Below are 12,488 nucleotides of genomic sequence, written 5' to 3'. Positions count from 1 at the left end.
GGAAGCTGCTCTGGGTGAGTGAGTGAGTAAATGGTGAGTGAATGTGAAGGCCGAGGGCACTACTGTACACCACTGTAGACTCTATAAACACTATACACTTAGGCTATACTATTAAAATATATTTTATTTATTTATTTATTTATTTAGAGATGGAGTTTCATTCTATTTTTTTTTTTTTTTTTTTTTTTTTTCCTGTGACGGAGTCTTACTCTTGCTCTGTCACCAGGCTGGAATGCAGTGGCACAATCCCAGTTCACTGTAACCTCTACCTCTTGGGTTCAAACGATTCTCCTGCCTCAACCTCCCAAGTAGCTGGGACTATAGGTGTGTGCCACCACACCCAGCTGATTTTTGTACTTTTAGTAGAGACAGGGTTACACCATATTGGCCAGGATGGTTTTGATCTCTTGACCTTGTGATCCACCCGCCTCGGCCTCCCAAAGTGCTGGGATTACAGGCCTGAGCCACTGTGCCCGGCGGATAGAGTTTCATTCTTCTTACCCAGGCTGGAGTGCAGTGGTGCTGTCTCGGCTCATAGCAACCTCTGCCTCCTAGGTTTAAGTGATTCTCCTGCCTCAGCCTCCCAAGAAGCTGGGATTACAGGCATGCACCACCACACCTAGCTAATTTTGTATCTTTAGTAGAGACTGGGATTACAGGCATGCGCCACCACACCTAGCTAATTTTGTATTTTTAGTAGAGACAGGGTTTCTCCATGTTGGTCAGGTTGGTCTCGAACTCCTGACCTCAGGTGATCTGCCCGCGTTGGCCTCCCAAAGTGCTGGGATTACAAGTGTGAGCCACTGCTCCTGGCCAAAATATATTTTCTTTATATCCTTATTCTGTAAGCTTTTTTCTACATTTTTTCTACTTTTTCTATTTTTTTGAAACTTTGTCAAAAACCAGGACACAGAGCTGGGTGTGGTGGCATGTACCTGTAGTAGTTCCAGCTATGCAGGAGGCTGAGGCAGGAGGATCACTTGAGCCCACAAGTCCAAATATAACCTGGGCAACATAGCTAGACACCATCTATAAACAAATAAATAAAAACACACAAACAAGCCAGGCGCGGTGGCTCACGCCTGTAATCCCAGCACTCTGGGAGGCCGAGGCGGGTGTATCACGAGGTCAAGAGATCGACACCAACCTGGTCAACATGGTGAAACCCCGTCTCTACTAAAAATACAAAAACTTAGCTGGGCCTGGTGGCACGTGCCTGTAATCCCAGCTACTCAGGAGGCTGAGGCAGGAGAATTGCCTGAACCCAGGAGGCGGAGGTTGCGATGAGCCGAGATGGCGCCATTGCACTCCAGCCTGGGTAACAAGAGCGAAACTCCGTCTCAAAAAAAAAAAGAAAAAGGAAAAAAAAAAAAAAAAACACACGCAAACATACATTGGCCTAAGGTCAGGATCATCCATATCACTGTCTTCTACCTTTAGATCTTATCCCACTAGAAGATCTTGAGAGCATTACCACAAATGAAGCTGTTTTACAGTTAATTTTTTTTTAATAAGCAAAATGTTTTTTTTGAGACAGAGTCTTGCTCTGTCGCCCAGGGTGGAATGCAGTGGCATGATCTTGGTTCACTGCAAACTCCGCCTCCTGGGTTCAAGTGGTTCTCCTGCCTCAGCCTCCTGAGTAGCTGGAATTACAGGTGTGTGCCACCCACCTGGCTAATTTTTGTATTTTTAGTAGAGATGGGGTTTCACCATGTTGGTCAGGCTGATCTTGAACTCCTGACCTCACGATCTGCCTACCTCAGCCTCCCAAAGTGCTGGGATTACAGGCGTGAACCACCATGCCCAGCCAATAAGCAGAACTTTTTTTAATAAGTAGGAATACGGCTGGGGGCGGTGGCTCAAGCCTGTAATCCCAGCACTTTGGAAGGCCGAGGAGGGTGGATCATGAGGTCAAGAGATCGAGACCATCCTGGTCAACATGGTGAAACCCCGTCTCTACTAACAATACAAAAAAATTAGCTGGGCATGGTGGTGCGTGCCTGTAATCCCAACTACTCAGGAGGCTGAGGCAGGAGAATTGCTTGAACCCAGGAGGCAGAGGTTGTGGTGAGCCGAGATCGCGCCATTGCATTCCAGCCTGGGTAACAAGAGCGAAACTCTGTCTCAAAAAAAAAAAAAAGAAAAAAAAAAGTAGGAATACACACTAAAATAATAATAAAATGTATTGTAGGCTGGGCGTGGTGGCTCATGCCAGTAATCCCAGCACTTTGAGAGCCTGTGGCAGGCTTATCACTTGAGGCCCAGAGTTCAAGCCCAGCCTGGCCAACACAGTGAAACCCCATCTCTACTAAAAATACAAAATTAACTGGGCGTGTTGGTGCACACCTGTAGTCCCAGCTACTTGGAAGGCTGCAGCACAAGAACATGAGAATCCCTTGACCCGGGATATGGAGGCTGCAATGAGCCGGAATTGTGCCACTGCACTCCAGCCTGGGCAATGGAGTGAGACTCTGTATCAAAAACAATATATATAGAAAAATATTTTTTGAAGTATAGTATATTAGACGCATCAAGTAATATAGTTGTTATTGTTATCAATATTATATACTGTACATAATGCATTTGCTATACTTTTTACAACTAGCATCGCTGTAGGTTTGTTTATACCAGCATCATCACAGATATGTGAATAATGTATTGGGCTGTGATGTTATGAAGGCTACAATGTTGATAATAGCTGCCACGTCACTAGGCAGTAGAAATTTTTCAGCTCCATTATAATGTTATGGGACTACCTTTGTATATAGAGTCCACTGTTGACCAAAATGTCCTTATGCAGCACATGAGCTGTATGTATTTATATTTATTAACATACACACACAACATATAGCAGAAAATTATATCAGACAGGACAGTGATAGCAAATGGAGCCATTGAATTAGGCAAGTACAAAAAATGCATTCTATAAAATAAGCTTACCTAAGGATGACAGTGAAACTAATTCCAGATTTCTAAAATCCAAGAAGAGAAAATCCTGTCAGTTAACCCAATTCATGATGCTCATTCCTTCTTTTTTTTTTTTAATTTTTTTTTATATTAACGATCTAACTCACCAGAAATGATGCTCATTCCTTAAGAGAACAGCAACTCCTACTAAGATGAAAAAGAGGCTGGGTGCAGTGGCTCACACCTGTAGCCCCAACACTTTGGGAGGCCGAGGTGGAAGGATCACTGAAGCCCGGGAGTTCAAGACCATTCTAGGCAACAATATATATTTTTTGAAATGGAGTCTCAATCTGTTGCCCAGGCTGGAGTGCAGTAGCATGATCTTAGCTCACCGCAACCTCCACCTCCCAGGTTCAGGCAATTCTCCTACCTCATCCTCCCGAGCACCTGGGATTACAGGCACATACCACCATGCCCAGGTAATTTTTGTATTTTTAGTAGAGACAGGGTTTCACCATGTTGGCCAGGCTGGTCTCGATCTCTTGACCTCAAATGATCCACCCACCTCAGCCTCCCAAAGTATTGGGATTACAGGCATGAGCCACCACACCCAACTTCAAAAATTTTTTAAGTAAATTAGCCAGGAATTGTTGTGTGTTCCTGTAGTCTAAGCTACTTGGAGGCTGAAGTGAGATCACCTGAGCCCAGGAGTTCAAGGCTACAGTTAGCTATGATTGTGGCACTATACCCTAGCCTGGGAGACAGAGCAAGACTATGTATCAAAAAGAAAAAAAAAAGAAAATTCTCCTGTGAATCATCATAAAGAGATGATGTAATGAACAATATCTGCAACAAGTCTTTGCAATAATCCCAACAACCAGTTTCACATTGCCTCCCTCAAAAGAGGCCAGTGGCATTACATGAAGTATAATTCAGTAGAAGCAAATTGAGTTTAACCCCTCCATAAGTCGTTGGTGGGAAGGCAGGTCAACACCTAACACAATCATGTTTACTTTCCAGGATTCTACAAGTGAAAATGCACAGCTCTGAAGAGAAACTGCCGAGACTCTCCCCACCCACACCTCCCCAGAGAAGCTCTTCAACCAGAGGGTATAGGTCAGAGGGATATAAGAACCAGCATTCATCCCTGGGTTCTCAGTAGGAATGCTGGTGCACTCTAAAGACCTGGCATTAATGGAGGTGGGGGAGCAGCCTTATGGGAGGAATGGAGAGAGGCAGGCTGGGGAGAAGAGAATATTAGACTCAGGGAATATTAAATTCAGGTTTTAGCATTATTAGAATAAGACTTTAAGCCGGGCACGGTGGCTCACGCCTGTAATCCTAGCACTTTTGGAGGCTGAGGTGGGTGCATCATCTGAGGTCAGGAGTTCAAGACCAGCCTGGCCAACATGGTGAAACCCCATCTAAAAAAAAAAAAAGACTTTATACATTAAAGTGAAGCTATAATCACAATAAAAAGCAAAAGTATCTATAGACACAGACACTTGTTTACACAGAGACATCACCACACATACTCAGAGTATAGTGAACAAATCTGTCTTTGACTTATGACTAATTTTGCAAGACTTAAAGCCAGAAGAACACATTTTCAGATTGTTAAATAAAGTCTGATTCTGACTCTCTGTGGATTATTTGACACAGGGCATTGTTCCAACTCAGCACACTGTTTTCCACTTAGGTACGGTTATTGATTCTGCGTCAGGTTCAGAAAGCTTTAGTCACATCCCTGACCCCAGCTCACCCTAACTCCTGACTGTAATTCTTTTTTTTTTTTTTTTTTTTTGAGACGGAGTTTCGCTCTTGTTACCCAGGCTGGAGTGGAATGGCGCGATCTCGGCTCACCGCAACCTCCGCCTCCTGGGTTCAGGCAATTCTCCTGCCTCAGCCTCCTGAGTAGCTGGGATTACAGGCACGCGCCACCATGCCCAGCTAATTTTTTGTATTTTTAGTAGAGACGGGGTTTCACCATGTTGGCCAGGATGGCCTCGATCTCTCGACCTCGTGATCCACCCGCCTCGGCCTCCCAAAGTGCTGGGATTACAGGCTTGAGCCACCGCGCCCGGCTCTGACTGTAATTCTTTTATGATACCAAGGGCCACAGACTCTTCTTCATAATCCTGCATGTCCTCCCCACTTTGGTTGATAAGCAGATACACTTGGAAAGGGGTAATAACATTTTAGAGCTATATCTAGTGTTTACAATCTAGTACTTGGTATAAGTAAGGGTCTGAGCACAAGAGAGGAAGATATGAAACCGCAGGTGAAGAGAAAGGATACAAAGTTTTATAATCATCATCATATCCTGGAAATTGCAAGATATTTGGAGTCAGAAGTCCTGGATTCCTTTGGGAGGCCAAGCGGGGAAGATTGCTTGAGCCCAGAAGTTCGAGACCAGGCTGGGCAAGATGGTGAGATCTCCATCTCTTATTTTTTAAAAAAATCTTTAAAGGGTTAGGTCTGGTGGCTTACACCTTTAATCTCAGCCCTTTGGGAGGCTGAGGCAGGAGGATAACTTGAGCACAGGAGTTTGATACCAGCCTGGGCAACACAGAGAGACCCCCATCTCTACAAAAAATTTAAAAACTAGGCCAGGCATAGTAGAGCACACCTGTACTCCCAGCCACTTAGGAGGGTGAGGAGGGAGGGTCACTCTAGCCTGGGAAGTTGAATCTGCAAGGAGCCGCAATTATACCATTGTGCACCAACCTGACAGAGGGAGGCCCTATCTAAAAAAAAAAAAAAAAAATTTTAGGCCGGGCGCGGTGGCTCAAGCCTGTAATCCCAGCACTTTGGAGGCCGAGGCGGGTAGATCACGAGGTCAAGAGATCGAGACCATCCTGGTCAACATGGTGAAACCCCGTCTCTACTAAAAATACAAAAAATTAGCTGGGCATGGTGGCGTGTGCCTGTAATCCCAGCTACTCAGGAGGCTGAGGCAGGAGAATTGCCTGAACCCAGGAGGCGGAGGTTGCGGTGAGCCGAGATCGTGCCATTGCACTCCAGCCTGGGTAACAAGAGCGAAACTCCGTCTCAAAAAAAAAAAAAAAAATTTAAAGGAAGTCTTGGATTCAAGTCCTATCATTACTTTCTATGGAAATAGTTGTGAAAACATTTTTTTAAAATAGCTCTGAAGTCCTGTCACCTTTATAAGCACACATAAATGCCAAAACCCTTCCACCTTTGCTCTTGTTTTTAGGGGAGATTATCTCACCATTCGTTCAGCCATTCAGCAAGCATTTGCTGAGCATCAGCTGTCTACCAAGCACTGAGTACTAGTACTAGGTATGAGGGAAACAATGATGGGGAGGGGGTGTAAAAATAAGATCGTTAACAAGACAGAATATTGAGCAGGGAGCAGAATGGGCAAGATTTAGTGATGGGCTAGAAGGAGACACATGATGAAAACAGGTTTTAAGGAATTTTTCCCCCTGTTTTTTTTTCATTTGAGATGGAGTTTCACTCTTGTTTCCCAGGCTGGAGTGTAATGGTGCAATCTTGGCTTACTGCAACCTCTGCTTCCCAGGTTCAAGTGGTTATTCTGCCTAAGCCTCCCGAGTAGCTGGGATTACAGGCACATGCCACCACGCCTGGCTAATTTTTGTATTTTTAGTAGAGACAGGGTTTCACCATGTTGCCCAGGCTGGTCTCAAACTCCTGACTTCAAGTGATCCACCTGCCACGGCCTCCCAAAGTGCTGGGATTACAGGCGTGAGCCACCACACTCAGCCAGGAATTAATCTAAAGTAGGCTTGAAAGACTAGAACTTGGTGATGTTGTCATTCCCTGTAACGGTGACTACAGAAGGAAGTACATTCATGTGGGTTCTCTGGTTGCAAGTAACAAACTGACAAAATTAAGCAATAAAGGATATGTTGGGGTTGGGAATGGTAGTTCACACCTGTAATCCCAGCACTGGGAAGCAAAGGAGGATTGCTTGAGTTCAGGAGTTCAAGTCCAGCCTGGGTAACGTAGTGAGATCCTGTCTCTACAAAAAATTAGCCAGGCCTGGTGGCATTTACCTGTGGTCCCAGCTAGTTGGGAGGCTGAGGTGGGAGGATCGCTTGAGCCTGGAAGGCAGGGGTTGCAGTGAGCCATGATTCCATCACTGCACTCCAGCCTGGGCAGCAGAGCAAGACTCTGTCTGGAAAAAGAAGGATATGTTGGGGCCGGTTGCAGTGGCTCATGCCTGTAATCCCAGCACTTTGGGAGGCTGAGGTGGGCAGATTGCTTCAGAGCTCCTGGCAGAGCTCAGGAGTTTGAGACCAGCCTGGGCAACACAATGAAACCCCATCTCTACCAAAAAACACAAAAAGTAGGTGGGCATGGCATTGTGTGCCTGTAGTCACAGCTACTCTGGAGGCTGAGGCAATAAGAATCGCTTGAACCCCAGAGGCAGAGGTTGCAGTGAGCCGAGATTGCACCACTGCACTCCAGCCTGGGGAACAGAGTGAGACCCTGTCTTAAAAAAAAAAAAAAGAATATGTTGGAAGGATATCAGGCAGCTCACAGAGGCAAAAGAATCAGGCTGCAGGAACAAGAACCAGCCCCAGAATATCTGCAGCAGGAATGTCAGGAATGTGTGGACAGCCCCTCCAGCAGCTGCCACCTTCTGCCACTGTGTCGTCTCTAGATCCACATTCCATAGAGAAAGAATCTAACTGGCCCAGTTTGCATGATGTGTCCATCCTATGGCCAGGGAAATGGCGAACTGTGACTGGCACTATTACCAGACGTGTTAGTGCCTATGAGGAGAAGACCAGTGATAGAAGGGGATCACAATGAGGAGGGCAAATTATTTTTTTTCTTATTGAGACAGAGTCTTGCTCTGTTGCCCATGCTGGAGTGCAGTGGCACTATCTCAGCTCACTTCAACCTCCGCCTCCCAGGTTCAAGCAATTCTCCTGCCTCATCTTCCTGAGTAGCTGGACTACAGGTACCCACCACCATGCCTGGCTAATTTTTGTATTTTTTGTAGAGATGGGGTTTCACCATGATGGCCAAACTGATGTTACTCTTTAAAAAGCATTATCTTTGCTTTGGGAGGCCAAGGCTCGAGAATTGCTTCAGCCTGAGTTCAAGGTCAGTCTGGGTGACAAAGCAAGACCCCATCTCCACAAAAAATAAAAAATTATCTAGGCGTGGTAGCACATACCTGTAGCCCCAGCCACTCCAGAGGCTGAGGCAGGAGGATATCTTGAGCCCAAATCAAGGCTGCAGTGGTCTTTCATCACACCATTGCACTCCAGCCTGGGCAACAGAGTGAGACCCAGTCTCAAAAAAAAAAAGAAGGATCATCTTCAAAGGATCTCTACTGTGTACAGCAGTAATGGAAGAGAAGCTTGCACTTCCCGAGAGGAGAGTTGTTCTTCAAATGATAAAAGCCCTACTGCCTGTCCCTTTTCATAGCTCTCCTAAAAGGTGTTCCACTCCCTTGGCATTCAGAATCACTGATGGGAGTGATACAGGGAAAGTGCTGGCAATAGAGGCCCCTAGCTGCACAAGGCCCTCAACTCTTTTCTCTCCACGGCTTTCCCTCCTCTCCTCAGGAGACTGGTCCTCTTTGGCATGTGCCAGAGACTTCTAGGGACTTACAGTCTGGCGAGGCAGACAAGCAGTAACTGCTGCAATAGAGGCACACCTGAAGTGAAAACTTTTGCTCAGTTTTGAGATTGGCACTTTGTTTGCATATGGCCCTACTAAAAGCTCCAAGGAGGCAGGGGATAGGGCCAGTGTGCTTACCTAGGGTGGATAGGGCCCTTTGGGGAACAGCTTGTTTACCCTGACTGACAAAATGGTAGTGTTGTGCAGGGGAAAAACTGCCATCCTGGCAGCAGCACAAGATGGGACTGAAGGCCAATAAAACTGGGTGGAGGTGACTGTCTCCTGTCCCCTCCCCTGAGGCCCCTTGAGGTCTGTTGACAAAAGGATGGCTGTTGCAGTTTCTGAGGTTTAGCATTTAATCCTTGGAGAACACTGGTACTTCACCGCCACAAGGCTTCGTTAATCATCTGTCTGTATGCCTCTCTATATAGAATTAATTGCAAGAGCATCCTCCAGTCCCTGCCCTCCAGCAGTTTGAAGGACATACTGACAATTTAGGTAAGACATGCAGAGAAATTGAGACATGACATCCAGATAGAGAGCACACACAGCAAAGAGCATAATACGCACACTGCTTACAATAGTCTTTATTTTACACCAGACTGCATGCTGAGCATGTGCCTATTGGATCCTGTTTTTCTGTATGTTTACACTTCTTAAATGAGGTATGTTGGCCAGGCTCAGTGGCTCACGCCTGCAATCCCAGCACTTTGGGAGGCTGAGGTGGGCGGATCACTTGAGGTCAGGAGTTTGAACCAGCCTGGCCAACAAGATAAACCTTGTCTCTACTGAAAATACAAAAACTAGCCAGGCGTGGTGGTGCACACCTGTAATCACAGCTACTCTGGAGGCTAAGGCAGGAGAATTGCTCGAACCCAGGAGGTGGAGGTTGCAGTGAGCCGAGATCACACCACTGCACTCCAACCTGGACGACAGAGTGAGACTCCATCTCAAAAAATAAAGTAAAATGAAGTATGTGACTACATTAAAAAAAAAAAAATCATGTATCAGGTTGAGCATGGTGGCTCACACCTGTAATCCCAGCACTTTGGGAGGCAGAGGCAGGTGGATTGCCTGAGGTCAGGAGTTCGACACCAGCCTGGCCAACATGGCAAAACCCCATCTCTACTAAAAATACAAAAAATTATCCACCTGTCATTCCAACTACTTGGGAGGCTGAGGCAAGAAAATCACTTGAACCCGGGAGGCGGAGGTTGTAGTGAGCCAAGATCACACTATTGCACTCCAGTCTGGGTGACAGAGCAAGACCCTGTCAAAAAAAAACACAAAACAAAACAAAAATGTATCATGTATCAGCAAACTTTTTAAGATTACTTTTTTTTAATGTTTAATTTTTGTGGGTACATAGTAGATATATACATTTATGGGGTACATGAGATATTTTGGTACAAGCATGCAATACATAATAAAATCATATCATGGAGAATGGGAATCCATCCCCTCAAGCATTTATCCTTTGTGTTACTAACAATCCAATTATACTATTTTAGTTATTTCGGATTTTTTTTTGTTTTTTTTGAGACAGAGTCTCGCTCTGTTGCCCAGGCTGGAGTGCAGTGGTGCAATCTCAGCTCACCCCAACCTCTACTTTTTGGGTTCAAGCGCTTCTCCTGCCTCAGCCTCCTGAATAGTGAGGACTACAGGCATGCACCACCATGCCTGCCTAATTTTTATATTTTTAGAAGAGACGGGGTTTCACCATGTTGGTCAGGCTGGTCTTGAACTCTGACCTCAGGTGATCCGCCTGCCTTGGCCTCCCAAAGTGCTGAGATTACAGGCATGAGCCACCCCACCCCGCCAGTTACATTTTAAAGAGAAATAAAAAGGTGCTTATTGAGGGAACATTATTAACAACTGTCAAAATTGTGAAAGTGACAGCAGACCAGTAGAGTCAGTTGAGCCAGATAGCTTCTGAGTCTGTAGTTCTGAACAATCTTTAACACATAATAGAAAATGTGAAAGAGACAAACCCAGGTACAAGAATGATCTCAACCTCTCCTGGAATTCCTGATCAGGGTGGTCAGCTAGAGTATGTCAATGCCAGCAGTTGTCCTTTGGATTTAGCCCTCCAGGATTTGAATTTCTTTTTCTCTTGGATATTCTCTTATCTGAGGACAAGCCCGGCTGACCTTTCTTTTATTAAGTTACATATGTGTAGTCAGCATGTCACTTTCTTTGCCTTTCTTGGTTGGATTGGCATTTTCCCATGCATATATTTACATATATTTCTCAAAATATATTTACATAAAATGAGTTTCATCACTTTTTTGTTGTTTTCCTCCTCTGTTTTTGTTTTTTGTTTGTGTTTGGTTTTTTTTGAGATGGAGTTTTGCTCTTGTTGCCCAAGCTGGATAGCAATGGCATGGCTCAATGCAACCTCTGCCTCCCAGGTTCAAGCAATTCTCATGCTTTAGCCTACCGAGTAGCTGGGATTACACGTGTGTGCCACCACACCCAGCTAATTTTTGTATTTTTAGTAGAGAAGGGGTTTCACCATGTTGGTCAAGCTGATCTTGAACTACTGACTTCAGGTGGTCCACCTGCCTCAGCCTCCCAAAGAGCTGGGATTACATGCATGAGTCACAGCACCCGGCCCTCTGGTTTCTTTTATCAACGAACTCTTTAGGAATAAAAGCAACAAAAAATAAAAATAAAAAAGATTTTAAAAAAAGAGAGATAAAAAAATAAAGAAAAAAAAAAAGAAGGAATAAAAGCAACTACTCTTGCTTTATTTATGGCTTTGTTTTGTTTTCTCCCTTTATGCCTCTCTCCTCTGAGACCTTCTTTCAGTCTGTTCCCCGGATTAACATGCACAATCTGATGATGCCTTTCTATAGAAAGTATTTCTGTATAAATGCTGGTTCACAAACCTACAGAACGTGAAATAAGCACAGAAGTTTGTATCACTGGGAGGGAAGGAATAATCACAGGGTTCCAACCCTAAACGGGAAGCCAAGGTAACAATATATAGCCTTTACTGAGCACTTACTATGTGCCAGGCAAGGTTCTAATGCTTTTCAGTATATATTTACTAACTCATTTCGTCCCAACAGTCACTCTGTCAGCTAAGAGAAATGAAACCGAAGCAACCTGTTCAAGACCACAGCAGAGCTGATTCCAGTGCCTGTGTTCTATACTATTACATCCTCTTAGTCACTGAATTCTGATTAATTTGGGAACATTTCCTGCCGCAAACGAGTGAGTCAAGAGGTAGCTAAAGCATGGTACTCATTATTCAAATTGAGGTGCTCACCATGCTCTAGAACCATGGATATGAGATGGCTTTATAGGCATGATCACTTTCTGCCTCGCATTTTAGGAATGAGGAAACAGATTTTCAAGATATTAAGTAATTTGCCCAAAGTCACCCAGCTAGCAAGCAGAGGAGCTGGGGCTGTTTGAATCCAAAGTCCATGACACTCCTGACGGCTGCTCAATGCTGCCCCACGAGAACGTCCAGCTGGGAAGACCCGGGTGAGGCTTGTGGCTCTCCCCGCTTCACCTCCCTGCTTCACGGCCTGGGGTGTGCTGGCCAAGTTTGCTCATCTGCCGAGCTTCGGGACACAGACCTATGTGAGCAAGTGATAAACAAACGCAAATAACCGTAACTTTCCACATTAGCTGAAAATTCAGAGAACGTCAAGCCCAGGGAAATGGGACGGATCCCAGTTAGCCCGCGGCTCCGATCTCGTCCCACACCAGAGCGTCGGGGTGAGAGAGGAAGCGGCTCCGGATAGAGGGTAAAGTGACAATCGGAGAAGGGCAGGCAGCCTTTCCTCCCGGGGGAGCCGAGGGGACCTGCAGAGGGCGGATTCTCTCCGCTTTTCCTGTCCCACCCCGTCGGCCTGTCCCCCACCCCCTCCGGCCTCTACGCCAGCCCCGCGCGCCGCCGCGGCTCCCTCCGCTCGGGGTCCTCGGTCGGCCTCCGCCGGCCTGCG

At 45.7% G+C, this 12,488-nt stretch overlaps 1 protein-coding gene across 5 annotated transcripts in view; it reads left to right on the top strand.

The window, feature by feature from the left end:
- The window catches only part of BIN2 (bridging integrator 2), a 52,872-nt gene extending 40,510 nt beyond the window's left edge, over positions 1-12,362 (top strand). For 2 of the 5 annotated variants that reach the window (XM_039471938.2, XM_074402644.1), the window contains one exon: positions 3,928-4,417. In XM_039471938.2, the coding sequence (XP_039327872.1) occupies positions 3,928-3,957 (30 nt within the window). In that variant the 3' untranslated portion in view covers positions 3,958-4,417. Of the gene's footprint in view, positions 1-3,927; positions 4,418-6,124; positions 6,211-11,603 lie in introns of those variants that run through there. The other 3 variants (XR_012518443.1, XR_012518442.1, XR_012518441.1) reach the window with 3 other exon arrangements.
- Positions 12,363-12,488: the final 126 nt, after the last annotated feature.

Source organism: Saimiri boliviensis, chromosome 7 (genome assembly GCF_048565385.1).
Source record: "Saimiri boliviensis isolate mSaiBol1 chromosome 7, mSaiBol1.pri, whole genome shotgun sequence".
Lineage (NCBI taxonomy): Eukaryota > Metazoa > Chordata > Mammalia > Primates > Cebidae > Saimiri > Saimiri boliviensis.
Note: the sequence above shows the minus strand (reverse complement) of the source record. Positions and strands in the feature narration are given on the sequence as shown.